Source organism: Tilletiopsis washingtonensis (assembly GCF_003144115.1).
Source record: "Tilletiopsis washingtonensis strain MCA 4186 unplaced genomic scaffold FA09scaffold_8, whole genome shotgun sequence".
Lineage (NCBI taxonomy): Eukaryota > Fungi > Basidiomycota > Exobasidiomycetes > Entylomatales > Tilletiopsis > Tilletiopsis washingtonensis.
In genome coordinates this window covers 686,126-703,162 of record NW_020312005.1, presented here as the reverse complement: position 1 = coordinate 703,162, position 17,037 = coordinate 686,126, and the positions used below count along the sequence as shown (strand labels likewise).

Sequence of the window (17,037 nt, the reverse complement as noted above, 5' to 3'; positions counted from 1 at the left end):
AGCTCGGGCAGCAGCAGCAAGCTGTCGCAGCCTTCGCGGCACATTTATCTCGGCCGAGTGCGCGCCGCTTCTCCACCTCGAGAGGCTGCACCGCCCTTGCTTTCTCCCACCACACCTTCAGCCGTTCGCCTTCCCGCCTTCAGCATGGCACACGCAAATCTCGACCGCCGGCGCGCCAACGGACCCGAGACGATGCCGCCGCTCTTCATGCCTGCCGCACCCATCGCGCCGCGCAGCCGTGCTCCCACTGCGGCGCGTCCACTCTGTGCGTAGCACGGCCTGCTGCTTCCAGCGCTGCTCCTTGGGCGTCCCTGCCAGCGACACCGGCAGCAGTCCGAGCCCTCATGCTGCTCTGATGTCCACAGCTGGCGCTGCTGGCTGCCTGGTCCCGCCATGCACTCACACTCCCCGCCCTCAGTCATCAAGTCCGCGCTCATCCCGCAGGCAAACGGCTCGGCCTACCTCGAGGCCGGCGGCCTCAAGCTCGCCGCCGCCGTGTATGGCCCACGCCAGGCGCGGCAGAAGGCGTACAGCCAGAAGGCAGACGTGGTGTGCGAGGTGCGCGTGGCGCCCTTTGCTATTGCTGGGCAGCGGAGGCGGCCTGGAAAGGTGAGTTGCTTGCTGAGACGGCGAGCCCGGTGCTGCTGTAGAACAAGAGCACAACGAGGGCAGCAAGACCCAGGTTGTGGTGTGCGAGGATCCTGACACTTCCACTTCCTACAGGACGTCGAGTCGCCATCGCTATCTCTCGCTCTCCGCTCTGCTCTGCTTCCCTCTTTGCGGCTACGGCTGCTCCCAAAGGCCAGCGTCGACATCTACGTGACGATCCTCGAGGCCGATGCCGGCTCGATGTTGCTGGCACAGGCAGGCGCCGAAGGTGCTGCTGCAGGCGCCAGCGACATTGACGATGCACTGCTGCCTGCGGCGGCCACGGCGGCCAGTGTAGCGCTGGCAGATGCGGGCATTGAGATGTGGGGCCTGGTGGTTGGTGCTTCGCTGGTGAGCCTGGGGGGAGCCTTGACTGCCGCACCGATCTGACCGTCCATCACAGATACTGGACCGCAAGGGCACGATGCTACTCGACCCGACACGCGCCGATGCCGTGCAGGCTCGCGCCTCGGCGCGTCTCTGCAGCATGCCTGCCCTTGGCGCCATTACGTCGATCGAGATGGCGGGCGACCTGACGCCGGACGAGAGCGACGCGGTGCGTCTGCTCGAGCGTGGAGCAGGTCGCGCCAGAATGCTGACGCAGTTCCTCTCCAGGCGATCACCATGCTGCAGCAGGCGTGCGCCGACATGCATCTCGTCGCCGCCCGCGCCGTCAAGACGGGCTTTGAGACACGAGAGGAGGATGCTCGGGGTGCGCCGACGATGATTGACGGGAGTCAATAGTGCTTCGCCAGCGGCTGGAGAGAGCAATGGATGCGTGCGCCGTTCAGTCTGAGAGCACGAGCGTTGTCGCGCGGAAGGTCCGAGCTGGACATGTATATCAAGAAGCGGGGGGAGATCGGGAATACAGCAGGAGAGCGGCGAGGACGGCGGGGCGCGTGCGCATGCCAGTGCAGCGCGCAGGGGGGCGAACTTCTAGTGGGTGCGAGAAGGTGGAAGAGGAGTGACGGTGAGGTGATGGACGTGACGCTGAGGGGACTGGGGAACGGGCGAGAAGCGAAGAACATGCAGCGAGCGTCGCGCCTACTGCAGGCGACGCTCCGTGTTCCGCCGGCCGTTGACAAAGTCGGGGCTCGTGAGCGTCATCTCGGGCGAGCCGTAGAGCGCACGGTCGACGGCCTCGACGCCGAGCATGAACGAGTGGTCCTGGTTGCCCACCTCGTACTTCCAGCTGCCGAAGCGGCCGCGCGAGTAGATGTCGTACTTGTCGGCGAGCACGGGCAGGATCTTGGCCAGCGCCTCGTCGCGCTTCAGGCTCGGCGTCGGGTAGCCGGGCGTGAACTTGCGGTGGTACGTCGAGACAATGACGTCGTCGGGCTTCATCAGCTCGGTCGCGACGCAGCCGCGGATCGTCTCCTCGAGGATCGTCTGCATGTCGACGGGCTTGAGGTGCGACTCGGACACCTCCATCATCAGCGACCAGTACGGGCCGGCCTGCGGCTCGCTGTCCGGCTTGCCCTTGCTCGGGTCGGCGTACTGCAGGCCCGGCAGCTTGACGCCCTCCTGCGGGCAGTTGTTGGGCGAGTAGTTGCTGAAGATCGTGGCGCGGTAGAAAGGGCAGTCGTCCTCGGGGAAGTACAGCCAGCACTTGTCGCCGATGCGCGGCGGCAGCACGCCGCGGATGCCAATGCCAATGACGTGCGTGCTCGAGTAGATGAGGTCCGGCTTGGCCGTCTGCAGCGTCTTGATGTCCTCCTGCGCGCCGTCGAGGTTGTCGATCAGGTAGTCGAGGCCCATCGTCGTGATGAGGTGCTTGTACTTGATCGAGCCGCCGTCGGAGAGGTGCACCGTGTGCGCGGCGGCGTCGACCTTGGACACCGTCTTCTTGAAGAGCAGCTTCTCGGCCGGCAGCGTCTTGGCGACGGCCTTCCAGATGCCGCCAGTGCCGCCCTCGGCGGGGAACTTGAACGTGGCGTTGGGGCCCCAGTTGCCCGCCACCTTCTTGTTGAGCGTGTTGGACACGACAAGCTTGAGCGACGGCGCCGCGACGCGCTCGCCGAGCCACTTGCATTGCATCTGCACGCCCGCGTGTCAGCGGCGTGCGCACAAGTCACGCGCGCGCAAAGCACTCACGTCCGTCGTCGGGACAGCCCAGACCTTGAAGTTGTAGGGGCGCATGAAGAGGTCGGCAATGCCCTGGCCTGGAAGCAGGTGCGCGCGCCAGCGTCAGTGCCCTGTCGCAGCGCTTTGCGCGCGTCTCTCCTCGTCCATCGCAAAGCGCCACACTCACCCATCATGCGCATGATCCACTCGTCGAAGTTCTGCGGCGCATCCTTGGCGCGCACGCGCACCTCGGCAGCGTCGATCATGCCCTCAATGGCCTTGACCTGGTCGTCGACGGGCAGCACGCTGATGTTGTTCTGGTAGGGGTCTGCGCGCGCGGACCAGGTGTCAGCGCGCGCTGGCGGCGTGTGTATGCGCGCGCGCCAGGCGGTGCAGTGCTAGCTGCAGGAACGGCTCTTCTTCTGAGCTGTCTCGAGAGCAGGAATGCGCGCGCAGAAGACAGACGACAGCTCACGCTGCCAGCGCAAGGTCCGACTGTGCTCTGTAAGGGCATGCGCGCGCCTTGCGTGTCCCTCTTGCCCTCTTGCGCGCCACTCAGCTGGCCCTGCTCTGCGCGTAAATCTGCTCCTCTTGCACCTGCGCCCGCGCCACCACGCCCGCACCTCGCGCACGCCCGTCCGCGACACTCACACGGCACCCAGACGTTCTTGCTGCGCACGTAGGACACGCGCTGGTGCTCGTACCAGTCGCCGTCCTTGGGGAGTGCCTCATGGATGACATCGTCGAAGTAGGCGTAGTGTGAGAAGATGACGTGGCCGCCGACGTCGAAGAGGAAGCCCTCGTCGGTGATGTCGGTCGAGGCAAGACCGCCGGCCTCGGGCGCCGAGTCGATGAGCGCCCACGTGCCCTGGTTCTGCAGGTGCCGAGATGTGAGCAGGAGCCTCGGACATGCTGGCAAGGCAGGCTACGCACGAGCTGGTGCAGACGCTTGGCGGCACCGAGACCGGTGGGGCCTGAGCGCGGGCCGGCGTGTCAGTGCGGGTGGCGCGCGCGCGAAGGAAGGCCAGCGCCGCTCACCGGCGCCAATGACGAGCGTGTCGACGGACTGGACGGACATGCTGTGCGGGAAGGAGGGGGAGCACGGGTTGGAGTGTGGTGGGCGGGAAAACGGCACGGCGGTGCGGCGCGGTGTCTATATGAGGCCTGCGTGCTGGACGCAGCGCAGAGCAGCTGCAGGGGGGCAGGGGTTCGCTCGCTCCAGCTCGGCGGTGTGCATCTCGCCCTGGCACGCCGGCGCGCCGGCCGCACCGCAAGCGCGAGCTGGCTGGCGGAGCAGCTCCTCGGCCTGCCGCCGAAGCGTGAAGGAGCCCTGCATGCGCGCGCGCTCTGCCTTGCGCGCTGCTGCTTATGCTGCCGCGCGCTGGCTCGTGCCCGTCGCCGGCCGCACCCCGGCACGCCGCCTGCGCTCCTGCACGGCGCGCGCGCCGCCTCTCGCGTCTGCGCCTTCCTTCTGGCGCAAAGCGCACGCCTGCAGCCCTCCGCCACACCGCCGGCCGCGGCGCGTGCGGCGCATCAGCGCTCTCGCCCAGCCCCTGCTGACACCGCCTCGCTCCAATCACGGCGCACCTTGTCCCTGGAGTGCGGCGCATTTGGCACCTCCTGCGCCGCTTGTACGCCGCCCTCGCCGCCTGCGATCCGCAAGGCGGCAGCATGGAAGGCGCAGGCCGCCGGCAGCGCGGCGCCGCGCCTCATGCGCCGGCATCGGCCCTGAGATCCCCTCTGCGCGCGCCAGGGGTCCGCTGCTTGGTGCATCGTGCTGCGCATGGTGGCTGGCTGCTCGGCTTGCCGATCAACACATGCACACCGCGCCGCCGTCCAGACAGATGGCCGAGCCGCATCAGCAGCACCCGAACGTGACCTCGCCGGCTTTGTACCCCTCGCCACCCTCCTGTCCGACGGTCCTCGGTCGTCAGATTGGGCGGTCTGGCGCGCCTCGCAGGAGCCTCGGAAGAGGGCTGAGCGGCTGTGCTCAAGGCTGTGGCGCCAAAGCAGCGGTCCGCATAGACGACTCGTGTTTGGAAGGGAGTGCAGCGCCTGGACGTCGACAAGGTCTGCCCTCTCCCTCCGAGAGAGCTGCTGCTTGCGGTGCCAGCAGCCTTCCGGGCCTCTCCGCCGCGCCTTGTTCGCCGCAGCAAAGCAAAGCGCAGCTTGCCGTCGTGCGTGCTCACAACATCGGCGACCATCCGCGATCAGGCATGAGCTGGCTCCTGCGGTGAGATCCGCCGCACGGCCGAGGCAGATTCGCCTCCGCGTCGCCCCGGACTGCGAGCCCTGCAAGGGGCTTCGCGCCGGCGCGCGGCACGCGTCGCATGCCTTTGCCGCCCCGACGGCGAGCTCGCCGTGAGCCGCTCGCCGCCGCACCTGCACCTGTGTTCTCACGGCATGCGGGCCGAGCAGACGAGGCTGCGCTGTCGTGTGGTGTTGCAAAGTGCAGCTCAGCGTGCTGCAAAGGTGATCCGCAGGACCTGCGCCAGCCTGGCTTCGCTTGCCGTGGGAGCCACGCGCTCGCAGGCTGCGCGCACGCGCCGCGGGGACGGTCACAGCATGCTGTCGGCGCCAGTTTGCGCTCATGCTCGACGCACAGGCATGATCTCGGGAAGCCTTTGGCTGTGAAATAGAGCTCTCACAGCAGCGTCGCAGGAATGACTGGTTGGAAGGCGAGCGGTGACGTGCGAGATGATCGGGCTGCGGGGATGATCCGGCGAGCAGAGGAAGACGCATGACAGCGTGCGCTTCATACCCAGCCTGATGTCAAGCGCGCAGTGCAAGGGAACCTGTCTGTCTGCGCCTACTTCCAGCTCATCACCTCCCTCCCAGTACTGTCGATCTCTGCATTCACACCGACTGACACAGCGCGGCAGGCGCGGAGATTGGCAAGAATGCTTTCATTCGTGTACCAGGCCCACATGCTTCTAGAAGCGACGAGGCAACAGGAGTAGAGGAGTGTGGTGCTACAGCGCCGAGAACAGGGTCTGGTGTAGAGGAGAAATCGCGTCACATGTGACGAGCAGGCGGCTCGGATGAAGTCCGTGGGCCGGCGACTAGCTCGTGGGTTGGATATTTGCTGGGAATGACAATTAGACGGACGGGGCGCATCGGCGGCTGTTGGCTCGGATAGAGTCCGTGGGCGAATAGCGGCGAGAGGCGCAGTACACATGTGATAAGGGAGCTGGGGCCGAAGGCGCGCGCGCGTGACGATTGGTTGTTTTTGCTGGAGGACCCGAGGAGGACTGAGGCGTGGCGGTGACGACGAAGAGATGCACGACTTGCTGGCGCATGCGGTGCTGCTCGGATAGAGTCCGTGGGCAGCACGCATGGCGGGTGATAAGAGATGGCGGATGAGGGGGAACGGAGAGGAAGATGGAGAACTTGGGAACGGGAGGGGACGAGAGTGCGCCCGCTTAGGTCTCGGAGACCGGCGGCACGACGGCGTGCTCGTCGCCCTCCTCGCCGGGGATGACGTCGAGCGTGTCGATCTCGAGGAGCGACTGGCGGATGATCTCGACGCCGCGGTCAAGGTCGGCCTCCTCGATGACGAGCGGCGGCGCAAGGCGGATGATGTTGACGTGCGTCGGCTTGGCGAGCAGGCCCTTGCTCTTCAGCAGCAGGCACAGCTGCCACGCCGTGCGGCCCTTCTGCGACTTGGAGCTGTCGATGACGATGGCGTTGAGCAGGCCGCGGCCACGGATCTCGGAGAGCATCGGCACCTCGCCGCTCTCCTTGAGCTTCAGCAGGTCGCCGCGGAACTTGGCGCCCAGACGCTCGGCACGCTCCGAGAGCTTGTCGTCGACGAGCACGTCGAGCGCCGCCGCCGCCACGGCGCAGCCCAGCGGGTTGCCGCCGTACGTCGAGCCGTGCTCGCCCGGCTTGATGACGTGCATGATGGAGCGGTCGGCCAGCACGCAGCTGACGGGGTACACGCCGCCGGAGAGCGCCTTGCCGAGCGTGACAATGTCCGGACGGATGCCCTCGTGCTCGCACGCCAGCATGCGGCCCGTGCGGCCGAGGCCCGTCTGGATCTCGTCGCAGATGAGCAGCACGTTGTGCTTGGTGCAGAGCTCGCGCACGCGCTGCAGGTAGCCGTGGTCCGGCACGACGATGCCCGCCTCGCCCTGGATCGGCTCGACGAGGAAGGCGCACACGTCCTTGCCGTGCTTGTCGAGCACGGCCTCGAGGTCCTCGGCGTGGTTGTAGCGGATGTGCAGGTCGCCGATGCCCGGGCCGACGCCCTCGAGGAAGGGCCCGAAGCCGTCGCGCGACTCGTCGTCGGTGCTCATGCTGACGATGCCGAGCGTGCGGCCGTGGAAGTTGCCCGAGACGGAGAGGATGTGCGCCTTGCCAGCCTCGATGCCCTTGACCTGGTAGCCCCACTTGCGCGAGAGCTTGAGTGCCGTCTCGACGGCCTCGGCGCCCGTGTTCATCGGCAGCACACTCTCGTAGCCGAAGAGCTCCGTGACCTTCTTGGCAAACGGCCCGAAGGCGTCGTTGTAGAAGGCGCGCGACGAGAGCGTCAGGCGCGATGCCTGTGCCACGAGGGCGGCGACGATGCGCGGGTTGCAGTGGCCCTGGTTTACCGCCGAGTAGGCAGAGAGGAAGTCGAGGTACTGGCGGCCCTCGGGGTCCCAGACGTGCGCGCCGAGGGCGCGCGAGAAGACCATCGGCAGCGGGTGGTAGCTGGAGGAATGTCAGCGCGGTGGCTAGAAAGTCAGGTGTACTGCTGCGCCAGCCACATGCCCTGGTGTCGCGCACCGTCGAGCGTCCAGTACGGCGTAAAGTAGCCATTTGATAGACCGGCTGCAACACGCCACGGCCAGGCCCTGCCTAGCAACTCACTTGTGCGCGCCGTAGTCCGACTCCATCTTCATGATGCTCTTGGAGCCCTGCGCCTCGCCGTGCGTCTTTGCGAGCGGCGCAGCGGCGGCAGCGGCGACGGCCGCACCGGCAGCCTTGGCACCGAGCACCGTAGCGCTGAGCTTGCCGGCGAGGGCGGCGACGGCGCTCTGGGGCGCGGCGCCGTTTGCGCCGCTGTCGCCGAGAGCAGTGGGTGCCATGCTTAGTGAGAAGGGAGTGGAAGATAGGGGCGCGCCTGGTCGGAGCGGTGCGTGTGGTAGTGAGAGGGCAAGGAGCGAGGGCGAGGCCGGCGAGATAGAGCAGGCAGCCGTCGGCGCTGGCACGGCTGAGTGGGGCCGGCGCCGCCGCAGCGACGCAGCGTCAGGGCCTTCCGCTCGACGGTGACGCCAAGCGTGCCGGCGTGGGGTCGAGGCGCGCGGCGCGGCCGCTCCTCCCGCGCCAGGAACGCGCGCCAGCCACGCGCGCGATAGAGGATCACCCGCGGCACAAAGTCACGTGCACAGCTCGGGCCGCAGGCGATCGACGGGCGGTGCGTCATCGGTGATCTGCCGGCCGTGGAGAGAGCGCCCGTGCGCTGTCTACGCTCTTCTTCTTGATGCGCGTGCCGGCCGCCGACGATGGGAGGCGGCGGCAATGCTCGATGTCGCACGACAGCCGCCGATGCCACCTTGCCTCCGCACCACATCCATCACCCCACCACACACACCCCACACACCTCTCACACTCACCATGCCGCGCGGATACGCCATCGGTGAGCACGGCACTGCAGCACGAAGCGCGAGCATCGCTGACCCGTTGCCCAGACGACACGTCCAAGTGGACCGACTTCAAGGTCATCGACTTTGACCTCAAGCCCGAGGAGGACGACGACGTGACGATTGCCATCGAGTGCTGCGGTGTCTGCGGCTCTGGTGCGTGTCTGAGAGCTTTGCCGCTCCGGACGCACTCGCTCACACCTCCCAGATGTGCACACCATCTCCGGCGGCTGGGGCGAGCTCGCCGTGCCCGCCGTCATTCCCGGCCACGAGATCGTCGGCAAGGTTACGGCCGTCGGAAGCGCCGTCAAGGACATGAAGGTCGGCGACCGCGTCGGCGTGGGCGCTCAGGTCGGCTCGTGCGGCACCTGCTTCCCCTGCAAGGGCGGCGACGAGCAGTACTGCATCGGCGACGACGCCACGGGCAAGAGCATGGTCGACACGTACAACTCCAAGTGAGCGGCGCACCGAAGTGACCAGCTATGTGCACGCACTGACTTTGGCCCCCAGGTACGTCGACGGCTCCATCGCCCAGGGCGGCTACTCGACGGCGATCCGCGCCCACCAGCAGTTCGTCTTCCCCATCCCCGACGGCATCTCGAACGAGGATGCCGCGTCGATGCTGTGCGGCGGCCTGACGGTTTACTCGCCGCTGCTGCGCAACGGCGCCGGGCCGGGCAAGAAGGTGGCCATTGTCGGTCTTGGCGGCCTGGGCCACTACGCCGTGCTCTTTGCCGTGGCGATGGGCTGCGACGTGACGGTGATCAGCCACTCGCCGCGCAAGAAGGACGACGCCATGAAGATGGGCGCAAAGGACTTTATCGCCACGGGCGACGAGCCCGAGTGGTACAAGCGCTTCGGGCGCAAGGAGCAGCCGTTTGACCTCATCGTCTCCACCGCCTCGTCCAACGCCGTCGACGTGCCCTCGGTGCTCTCGACGCTGACCGTGCACGGCAAGGTGAGCCGTGCGGAAGCCGCATCTGTACTGCGTTCGCTGACGCCCTCCACAGGCCGTGTTCGTGGGCATGCCCGAGGACCCGCTGCAGGACCTGCGCGTGCAGCACCTGGCCGGCAACGGCTGTGCGCTGGCCTCGTCGCACATCGGCAGCAAGGTCGAGGCGCTCAAGATGCTCAAGCTCGCCGACGAGCAGAAGATCAAGCCGTGGGTCGAGGTTATGCCGATGAGCCAGTGCTCCATTGCCGTCAAGCGCGTGCACGAGGGCGACGTCAAGTACCGGTGAGTGGCGCGTGTGTGCCAAGTCTAGGCAGCTGCTAACGCTCCACACTCCTCCAGCTTCGTGCTGCAGAACGACTTTGAGAAGAAGGACTAAGCGCTGCCGCCACCGCCTACGTAGTATGCCCCTCTTAATGAATGCTCTGCAAGCATAGACCGCTGCAGTGACGCTCGTGGTGGCATGGCAAGGCCGCACGCTTTCGCGGGGCGCTCATGCATTGGCCGAGTCGAAGAGTACAGTAGAAGGTGCAGGCAGAAGCACGGAACGCGAGGGCAGGACAGCGCGACAAATAAGAGAGCGGGAGGTATCGGACTGAAGAGAGAGTGGGATGCGCGCGCAGGCGGACGGCCGCCGCAGCAGAGAGAGGGGAGGGAGAGACGGCTCAGACCTCGTTGTACGAGTTCTTCTTGGGCTGGCGCGTCAGGCCGAAGCGCTGCCAGGCGAAGGGCAGCGCAAAGTGCACGACCATGGTGAAGAAGACGGTGCCGATGGTGACCCAGCCGACGGCGACCTGGGCCTTGTACGACTTGACGAGCTGCGGTGGCGGGCGAGCATGTCAGCAGGTGCAGAGCCGCAGGTGTGGCGTCAGGCGACTCACCTGCAGGAAGTTGGAGGAGTTGAGGTAGGCGTTTGCCTCCTCGATCGTCGAGATGCTGCCCCACACGCCAAGGAAGGTGTTGTCGATGGCCGGCGCGCCGGCGAGGTTGAGGCTCGTCGAGAACTGCTCGCGCACGAACACGTCGATCTGGCGCAGGTAGAGGCGCTGCTCGGTGGAGAAGGGCTCGCTGTAGTTGGGGCCTGCACGATCACAAGGTCAGCACGGCAGCCGCAGCAGGGTGTCTGCGCGCCACTCACCGCGCGTAAAGGTGTAGCTGTACTTGACCGCCCACGCCGTCATGGCCGAGACCGCACCCGTCCATGCGCCCGAGAGCGTGAGGAGCACGAGGCCGACAAAGAGCCACGCGCCCGTGCCCTTGCCGCTGTACTCGCCGCGCTTGCCCTTGAACTGGCCGCAGGAGAGGAAGAGGAAGACGCCGATGAACGCAAAGGAGATGCAGCCGACGATCAGCATGGCGCTGTGGAACGGCGTGTCAGCAGCGTGGCGGGCAAGTCAGGGGGCCACTGCAGAGGCACGGGCGATGCTGGCTCCAGAGCTCTGCACCGTCATGACTGGCGCCATGCTCCGCGAGCGCAGCTTTGCCTGTCTCGCTCCTACCCTGCGGCGAGACGTTCGTACAGCAACCAGGATGTATGCACCTGCCGCGGAGCTGCCGTCTGCGCCTTCTGGCTGTGCACGCCCGCGCCGCCTCGGCCCCACACTCACAGGTCGACGCGCTCGATGCCCGCCGTGTCGAGCTCGACGAAGCCGGGCAGCGAGGGCGACTGGTTGGCAATCTTGTCGCGGATGCTCATGAACTGGTGGATGTGCGAGCCCGAGAGGCCCATGAGGGCGGCCGAGAAGCCCCAGCAGGTGAGGAGGAGCGGCAGCTCGAGCAGCAGCGGCTGCAGCGGGGCCATGCTGGGCAACGACGCAGCGAGGGAAACGAAGGAGTGGGTGTGCGAAGCGAAGGCGGTGCGAAGAGGGAGTGGAGACGCGAGACTGGAGGGCGAGGGCGAGAGCGGCGGCGAGGAGAGGGTGCGGGAGGGAGGAGGAGGCGGACGAGACGCGGGTCAGCAGCGTGCGGAAAGCGTGAGACGGCGAGTCGCAGCAGCGGAGCGCGGAGACGCAGCAGAGACTGCCCGCCCTCCAGGGCAGGCACCTCGGCAGAGGCCGAGCGGCATGCCCGCATCCGCACCGCGGCGCCGCTCCTCTGCTCTGCTGCTGCGCGGCCGGCGCTTGCGCCCAGAACGTCTTGGGTGTTGCGGGGTGACTTTGAGCTGCACGCATGCTGCTGCGGCCGCACATTGGCGCTGCACCTGTGCCGCTCCTCGGCACCGCAGCGCTGTTCCGTTGCTCCGGCACAGGCTCGGCCGTTGCGGCAGCAGAACAGCCGCCTGAGGCCTGCCTCGCTGCCTCTGCGTGAGAGCAGCTGCACCCTCTGGCACCAGAGCAGAGAGGGCAGCACCCACAGAGAGGCAGAAGGGAAGCGGCTGCGACCACCCTTGCCTCGCTCTGAGCTTGCAGCGCAGGCAGCGGCGGCAGATGAGCTCTGCTTGGAGCGCTGCGAGCCACAGCGCGGCAGGGAATACAGGCTCAGCATTCAGCGTGCTGCGGCCGTCTCGGCGCTGAGTTGTGAAGCCGAGCAGGCGGAGCTGCGGTCGGGCAGCAGAGCAGCGAGCGGTGCTTCGGCGACGCAGCAGCCAGCAGCGCCGCGCAGCGGGCCGGCACCGGACGAGCGGACTGCGGAGGCAGCTTGTGCTGCCGCTCTGCGCTGCTGGGATGGTGCGGGTGCCGCACGTCGCAGATCGACGTGACGCAGCCAGACCGCCCGCCCGCATTTGGGCATGGCAGCAGCACCCGGCGGCACTGTGAGGTGCAGCACTGCATGCTGCAGCACCCAGGGCAGCGTCAGGCGGCGAAGCGGGGTACGCCAACCACTCGCGGCCTGCTTTGCGCTGACGGCCGCTCGGCTGTGGGCGGTCAGGGCTGCCGCTGCAGCGCTCGTCAAGCTCAAGCTCTCCTCAAGCGCAAGCATGCTCCACTCTGGCCTCACTAAGAACCAAGCGCTGCGCTTCAAAGGCGTAGCGAGCGAGCAGGCGAAGCCGAGGCCACGCCGTAGCAGAGGCCGCGGCTGAGTGGCATGGAACGGCAACGCGATCATCAAGGGTGCGGTGCGGCCTCATCCACAGGCTTACAGACGAAGAGCGTCGAGGCTGCTGACCTCCAGCAGGCACTCAGCTTGAGCTCACGTTCAGCTGAGCTGGAGCTTCCTTCTCGGCACAGGCAACAGGCTGTGGCGGCACGCACAGACCGCCCCGGCATCGGCCAAGCTCGCACAGGCCGCAGCACAGGCTGCCCGCGAGGGGGCCTCCCGCGCCCTATCTGCCGCTGCGCTGTCAGAGAGCGGATGCGCAGACTCAAGTGCTGCGCTGCAAGCACAAGAGTCCCTCTCGAAGCCCGAAGCAAGGAGCTGCTGAGGCCGTCCATGAGCTGGGTCCGAGAGAGGCAAGCGTGTTGCCGCATGAGGGAAGGTTCGGCGCCGTGCTGCTGCGCGCGCAGCCGCTGCGGCGGCGCGCTCAGGCCCCTTTGTCCTCGTTTCAAAGCTCTCTCGGCGTTGCGGCTGCTCAGGAAGATGCGGCGACATGCCGTCGTAGAGGCTGTCTAGCTCCTTGCTCCCGACCACCACTCCAGCCTGCGGCTGCGTCGGTCCGCCCTAAGCTGCAACGCGCCATGGCCGCTCCCTTCGACCTGGGCGAGCTGGGCAAGGCGATGCCCTCGCTGCGAGGCACGTCACGCCCCTTCGTGCCAGCGACTCATCCTCCGCGCCAGCCCGTGCTGCGTGCTCCGCCGAAGCAGTGGCCGCCCTTCAAGGCACGCACGCCGGCACAGACCGAGCCGTGGAGCTTCGCAGGCAGTCCGGGGGCCTTTCAGCCGTACTGGGGCATCTACTTCAAGCTCCCGGCGGGCGACATCGGCGAGCGCAACGTGGAGCTGGCCTTCAGTCGCAGCATCGAGGCCGTCTTCAAGCGCAAGGTGCCGCACAGCGTCCAACTCTTCCGCAGCAAGAGTGGCAAGGTGAGTCGGACTGCCCTTTCGAGGTCTCTGCTGGCCCGTCTTGGCAGCGCACTGAAGCCGGTCTGCTGTCTGTAGAGTCGCGGCGACGGCTCTCTGCTCTTTGGCGAGCCGAACCTGCACGTCGCTTACCTCGACGGTCTCGGAAGATGGCCGGAGAACAGGCCCTCTCTCCGCAAGAAGAACGAGGAGATCGTCTGCCGCGCCGAGCGTCGGCCGCCGGACAGTGCGCGTCTGGCCATGCTGATCCAGCGGCTGGTACCGGCTGAAGACGAGAACTCCGACAATGAGCAGACGACGATCAACAGTCTCGAGGGCCGCGCACTGAGCTGCGGCACTTGGGACGCCGACGGCAACTTCTGCGAGGGCTGGCGCAGGACGCTGCCTGTGAGCGTCAGCCTGGAACAGCGCGATGCGCACCTCAAGATCGCGAGCAGCTTCTTCGAGATCCGTGAGTCTTGCTGCTGTTCTCGGCACTCGTAGCAGCTGATGTCGTTGTAGGCTGCTCGCTGTACGGCTGCCTCATGAACATCGAGACGGACGGCAAGTGGCTGTACCTCAACCTCGAGAAGCGACCCCTCATCTACGACGTCGACCCGGAGGAAGAGACGATGAAGCGCATGTGGGGCATTGACGAGGAGCACGACCGCGTGGCGCCGTACTGCTACGTGTACCGCGTCGAGTGCTCTCGCGCCGACGTGACGAGCTACTGCTCGCAGAAGCAGGTCGAGCACCGCCTGCAGACGCTCTACCACATGCGGCAGCAAGACCAGCACCAGCTACGCGACGTCGAGAAGGACGTCAAGGCGATCGAGGAGCGCTGCGCACGTCTGCCCTACGCCGTCGCCTTCCAGGTGCACCTGCTCCTCGCAAACGGTCACCTTCTGCCGCACGAGGTCGCCGCGCTGGCGCAGGCGCTTCCCAAGATCGTCCAGCGCGTAGGAGAGGCCGAGATTGTGGCTCGGCTGCGCTCCTTTCCGGGCACGTACGGCTGGCGCTCATCAGCGGCGAATCTGCAACGCCCGGACGTCAACAACCACACCATCCAAGACGTGCTCGCGTCGCTGCGAGAGAGTGCAACTCCCGGCTCACCCACAGCGACGTCAAAGCGACCGAGCCGTCGAGCGCGCGAGCGAGCGGACGGCATGGTCCCTGTGCATCGCGTGCTCATCAGCCCGACTGGCATTCAGCTCTCGGGTCCGGAGCCAGACGACGCCAACCGCATCATCCGGCGCTTTGGACCGGAGCACTATGACGCATTCTTGCGCGTTCACCTCGTCGAGGAGGACGGTGGCCGCCTGATGTGGCAGCAGGGCACCGATGCCTCTCCGCTGTGGAACCAGCGCTTCCGCGACTACCTCAACAAGGGCGTCGTCGTCGCGGGACGGCGCTTCGCGTTCCTAGGCTTCTCATCGTCGGCGCTGCGTGAACACTCGGCGTGGCTCTGTCGCGAGCAGATTGTTGTCGATGGTGTCACGCACACACCCGACACCATTCGCAGAGACATCGGCGAGCTCAGCGCCATTCGCTGCGCAGCGCTGTACGCCGCCCGTCTAGGACAGGCCTTTACGTCCACCTCGCTCAGTGTCACGCTACCTGCTCGCATCTTTGCCACTGTGCCGGACATTCATGCTCCCGTAGGCGCTGATGGTGCGAAGTACGATTTCTCAGACGGGCACGGCACGCTCTCGCAAGCGGTCGTCGACCGCATCAACGCCAAGATGCACCGCCAGGTCGAGGGACGCGGCACGGTCAACGTATTCCAGATCCGCGCCGGCGGTGCCAAGGGCGTGCTCTCGCTCGACACCCGTCTTAACGGCTTGCAAGTTCGGCTGCGCGACTCGATGGAGAAGTTCAAGCTCAACGATCACACTCGCGGCGACTGGACTCTTGAGGTGGTCACGCAGGTGACTCGTCCGCACACGCAGTATCTCAATCGGTGCGTGTCGCTGCGGTTGTGCGCAAGCGCGCTCACTCACTTTCCTGCTCCAGGCCTCTGATCGCCGCGCTCGAGACGCTCGGCGTCCCGTCAAAGAGCTTCATGCACCTGCAGACGCTCGCTCTGAAGCAGGCCCGCGCGGCCGTGACCGAGGTCTCTGCAGCGATGGCGCTGCCGAACAGCGAAGGCTGGACGCAGACACTGAAGGCCCGGCGCGTGCTGCAGTACCTTCGCAGGGAGCTCGACATCGAGGGCCTGACCCAGGTGCCGTTCCTGCGAGAGTGCAACATGGCCGTCTTGACGCATGCGCTGCGGCAGATCAAGTACAGAGCCCGCATCCCTGTCGCCGACGCGTGGACCATCATGGGCATCCTCGACGAGACGGGAACGCTCAAGGAAGGCGAGATCTATGTGTGCATTCAGCAGCCGCAGGGTCAGCGGTGTGCCGTCAAGGGCAAGTGCCTCGTCACGCGAAGGTACGTCGAAAGGTCCTGGTCCACTCGCACGAGGCTGACCTCCGAGCAGCCCCACGATGTACCCGGGCGACATTCAGTTCGCCACGGCGATCGGCGACGTGCCCGAGTCCTCTCCGCTGCATCCGCTCGTCAACGTCGTCGCGTTCTCTCAGAAGGGCACGCGTCCGCTTCCTTCGATGCTTGGCGGTGGTGACCTGGACGGAGACCTTTACAAGTGCGTGGCTGTGTTCGCTGGACGGCAAGCTTCCCGCACTGATCTTCACGACAGCATCATCCAGGACACTTCTCTCTTCCCGAAGACTGTGGACGCGCCTGCAAGCCACGCTTCTCCTCTGCGCAAGTTCCTCGCGCGCAACTGCACCGTCGGCGACGTGATCGACTTCATGCTGGAGTACTGCCAGGTGAGGCGGGCCGCCTAAGTTCTAGCGTCGACGTGCAGGCTGACCGGGCGCTGCAGAACGACGTGACCGGCATGCTGTCCAGCCTCCATCTCGCGACGTCAGACTCCAAGTACTTGGGCATCCGCGACTCCGACTGCATTCAGCTCGCCGACCTCGTCACGGCGGCCGTCGACTTCCCGAAGACAGGCTTTGCGCCTGACAAGTCGCGGGTGCCTCGACTGGCCAGCCGTCCAGACTACATGCGGCCGGAGCATCACATCGAGGGCAAGCCGCGCAAGGCGGGCCGCAAGGCAGCCGACCGCAACCTGTACCACAAGAGCGAGAAGACGCTCGGCGAGCTCTTCCGTACGATCGACGTCAACGGCGACCTCTCCAAGTGGCTTAGCAAGGCCCAGCCTCAGCTCGCGAGCAAGACGGTCCTCGCAAAGATCTGGAGCCACATCGAGTGGAGAGCCAAGGCATGCTCGTACAAGCTGGAGCACGAGGCGATGCAGCACGCGGTCGTCGAGTACTACGAACGCCTTGACCGCATCTGCTACGATAACTCCTCGCGCTCCGACACGCTCTCGGAGGCCGAGGCGGTGACGAGCGTCATCATCAATCTGCAGAACCGGCCACGCGGCGTTGCCAAGGACTTTGACGCTGCCGCCGCTCTACGAGCGTCGTACGGCGAGGCCGTGTCTGGCGCGATGCGCAGCATCCTCGGCACGCAGCCGGGCGAAGACGACGAGAGCGACGACGAAGACGAGCGGCCGTTTGATGCCTTCAAGTTCGTGCCCGGCACTGCCAGTCGTGCGGAGCAACGCCAGGCCTCCAGGTGAGTGCTGTGGACATTAACGAGGAGTGCGCCGCCAGATCTGACAACCGCCTCGACTAGCTTCTTCGCCGAGCAATTTGCCCGCGCTGCGGCTTTCTTCCGCGTCGCGCGCGAGGTGGAAGGCAAGGCCGAGGAGAAGCACGGCACGAACAACAAG

At 66.4% G+C, this 17,037-nt stretch overlaps 6 protein-coding genes across 6 annotated transcripts; 3 read left to right on the top strand and 3 right to left on the bottom strand.

The window, feature by feature from the left end:
• Positions 1 to 109: 109 nt before the first annotated feature.
• On the top strand, positions 110 to 1,436 carry FA09DRAFT_329397 (hypothetical protein). The gene is made up of 5 exons (XM_025742164.1): positions 110 to 265; positions 419 to 609; positions 724 to 999; positions 1,052 to 1,204; positions 1,264 to 1,436. Exons 1-5 carry the CDS (start codon positions 145 to 147, stop codon positions 1,390 to 1,392), a joined length of 870 nt encoding a protein of 289 aa, XP_025599204.1. The 5' UTR covers positions 110 to 144; the 3' UTR covers positions 1,393 to 1,436.
• Positions 1,437 to 1,484: 48 nt separating this feature from the next.
• On the bottom strand, positions 1,485 to 4,013 carry FA09DRAFT_307258 (FAD/NAD(P)-binding domain-containing protein). Its single transcript, XM_025740555.1, has 6 exons — positions 3,751 to 4,013; positions 3,646 to 3,686; positions 3,364 to 3,586; positions 2,900 to 3,040; positions 2,743 to 2,810; positions 1,485 to 2,685 (listed from the first exon to the last, which is right to left on the bottom strand). The coding sequence occupies exons 1-6, from the start codon at positions 3,788 to 3,790 to the stop codon at positions 1,693 to 1,695; spliced, it is 1,506 nt and encodes a 501-aa protein (XP_025599203.1). The 5' UTR covers positions 3,791 to 4,013; the 3' UTR covers positions 1,485 to 1,692.
• A 1,879-nt stretch (positions 4,014 to 5,892) lies between these two features.
• FA09DRAFT_259005 (putative CAR2-ornithine aminotransferase) lies at positions 5,893 to 7,648 on the bottom strand. The gene is made up of 2 exons (XM_025739730.1): positions 7,483 to 7,648; positions 5,893 to 7,407 (listed from the first exon to the last, which is right to left on the bottom strand). The coding sequence occupies exon 2, from the start codon at positions 7,389 to 7,391 to the stop codon at positions 6,135 to 6,137; it is 1,257 nt and encodes a 418-aa protein (XP_025599202.1). The 5' UTR covers positions 7,392 to 7,407; positions 7,483 to 7,648; the 3' UTR covers positions 5,893 to 6,134.
• A 624-nt stretch (positions 7,649 to 8,272) lies between these two features.
• Positions 8,273 to 9,736, top strand: FA09DRAFT_345787 (GroES-like protein). The gene is made up of 6 exons (XM_025744716.1): positions 8,273 to 8,335; positions 8,388 to 8,495; positions 8,548 to 8,794; positions 8,850 to 9,297; positions 9,350 to 9,576; positions 9,634 to 9,736. Exons 1-6 carry the CDS (start codon positions 8,314 to 8,316, stop codon positions 9,668 to 9,670), a joined length of 1,089 nt encoding a protein of 362 aa, XP_025599201.1. The 5' UTR covers positions 8,273 to 8,313; the 3' UTR covers positions 9,671 to 9,736.
• Positions 9,737 to 9,819: 83 nt separating this feature from the next.
• On the bottom strand, positions 9,820 to 11,434 carry FA09DRAFT_329393 (hypothetical protein). Its single transcript, XM_025742163.1, has 4 exons — positions 10,899 to 11,434; positions 10,430 to 10,650; positions 10,173 to 10,372; positions 9,820 to 10,109 (listed from the first exon to the last, which is right to left on the bottom strand). Exons 1-4 carry the CDS (start codon positions 11,090 to 11,092, stop codon positions 9,957 to 9,959), a joined length of 768 nt encoding a protein of 255 aa, XP_025599200.1. The 5' UTR covers positions 11,093 to 11,434; the 3' UTR covers positions 9,820 to 9,956.
• Positions 11,435 to 12,905: 1,471 nt separating this feature from the next.
• FA09DRAFT_345785 (RdRP-domain-containing protein) lies at positions 12,906 to 16,977 on the top strand (the record flags this gene model as incomplete). The annotated part of the gene is made up of 7 exons (XM_025744715.1): positions 12,906 to 13,250; positions 13,326 to 13,698; positions 13,749 to 15,186; positions 15,240 to 15,662; positions 15,712 to 15,876; positions 15,931 to 16,063; positions 16,102 to 16,977. The coding sequence occupies 7 exons, from the start codon at positions 12,906 to 12,908 to the stop codon at positions 16,882 to 16,884; spliced, it is 3,660 nt and encodes a 1,219-aa protein (XP_025599199.1). The 3' UTR covers positions 16,885 to 16,977.
• Positions 16,978 to 17,037: the final 60 nt, after the last annotated feature.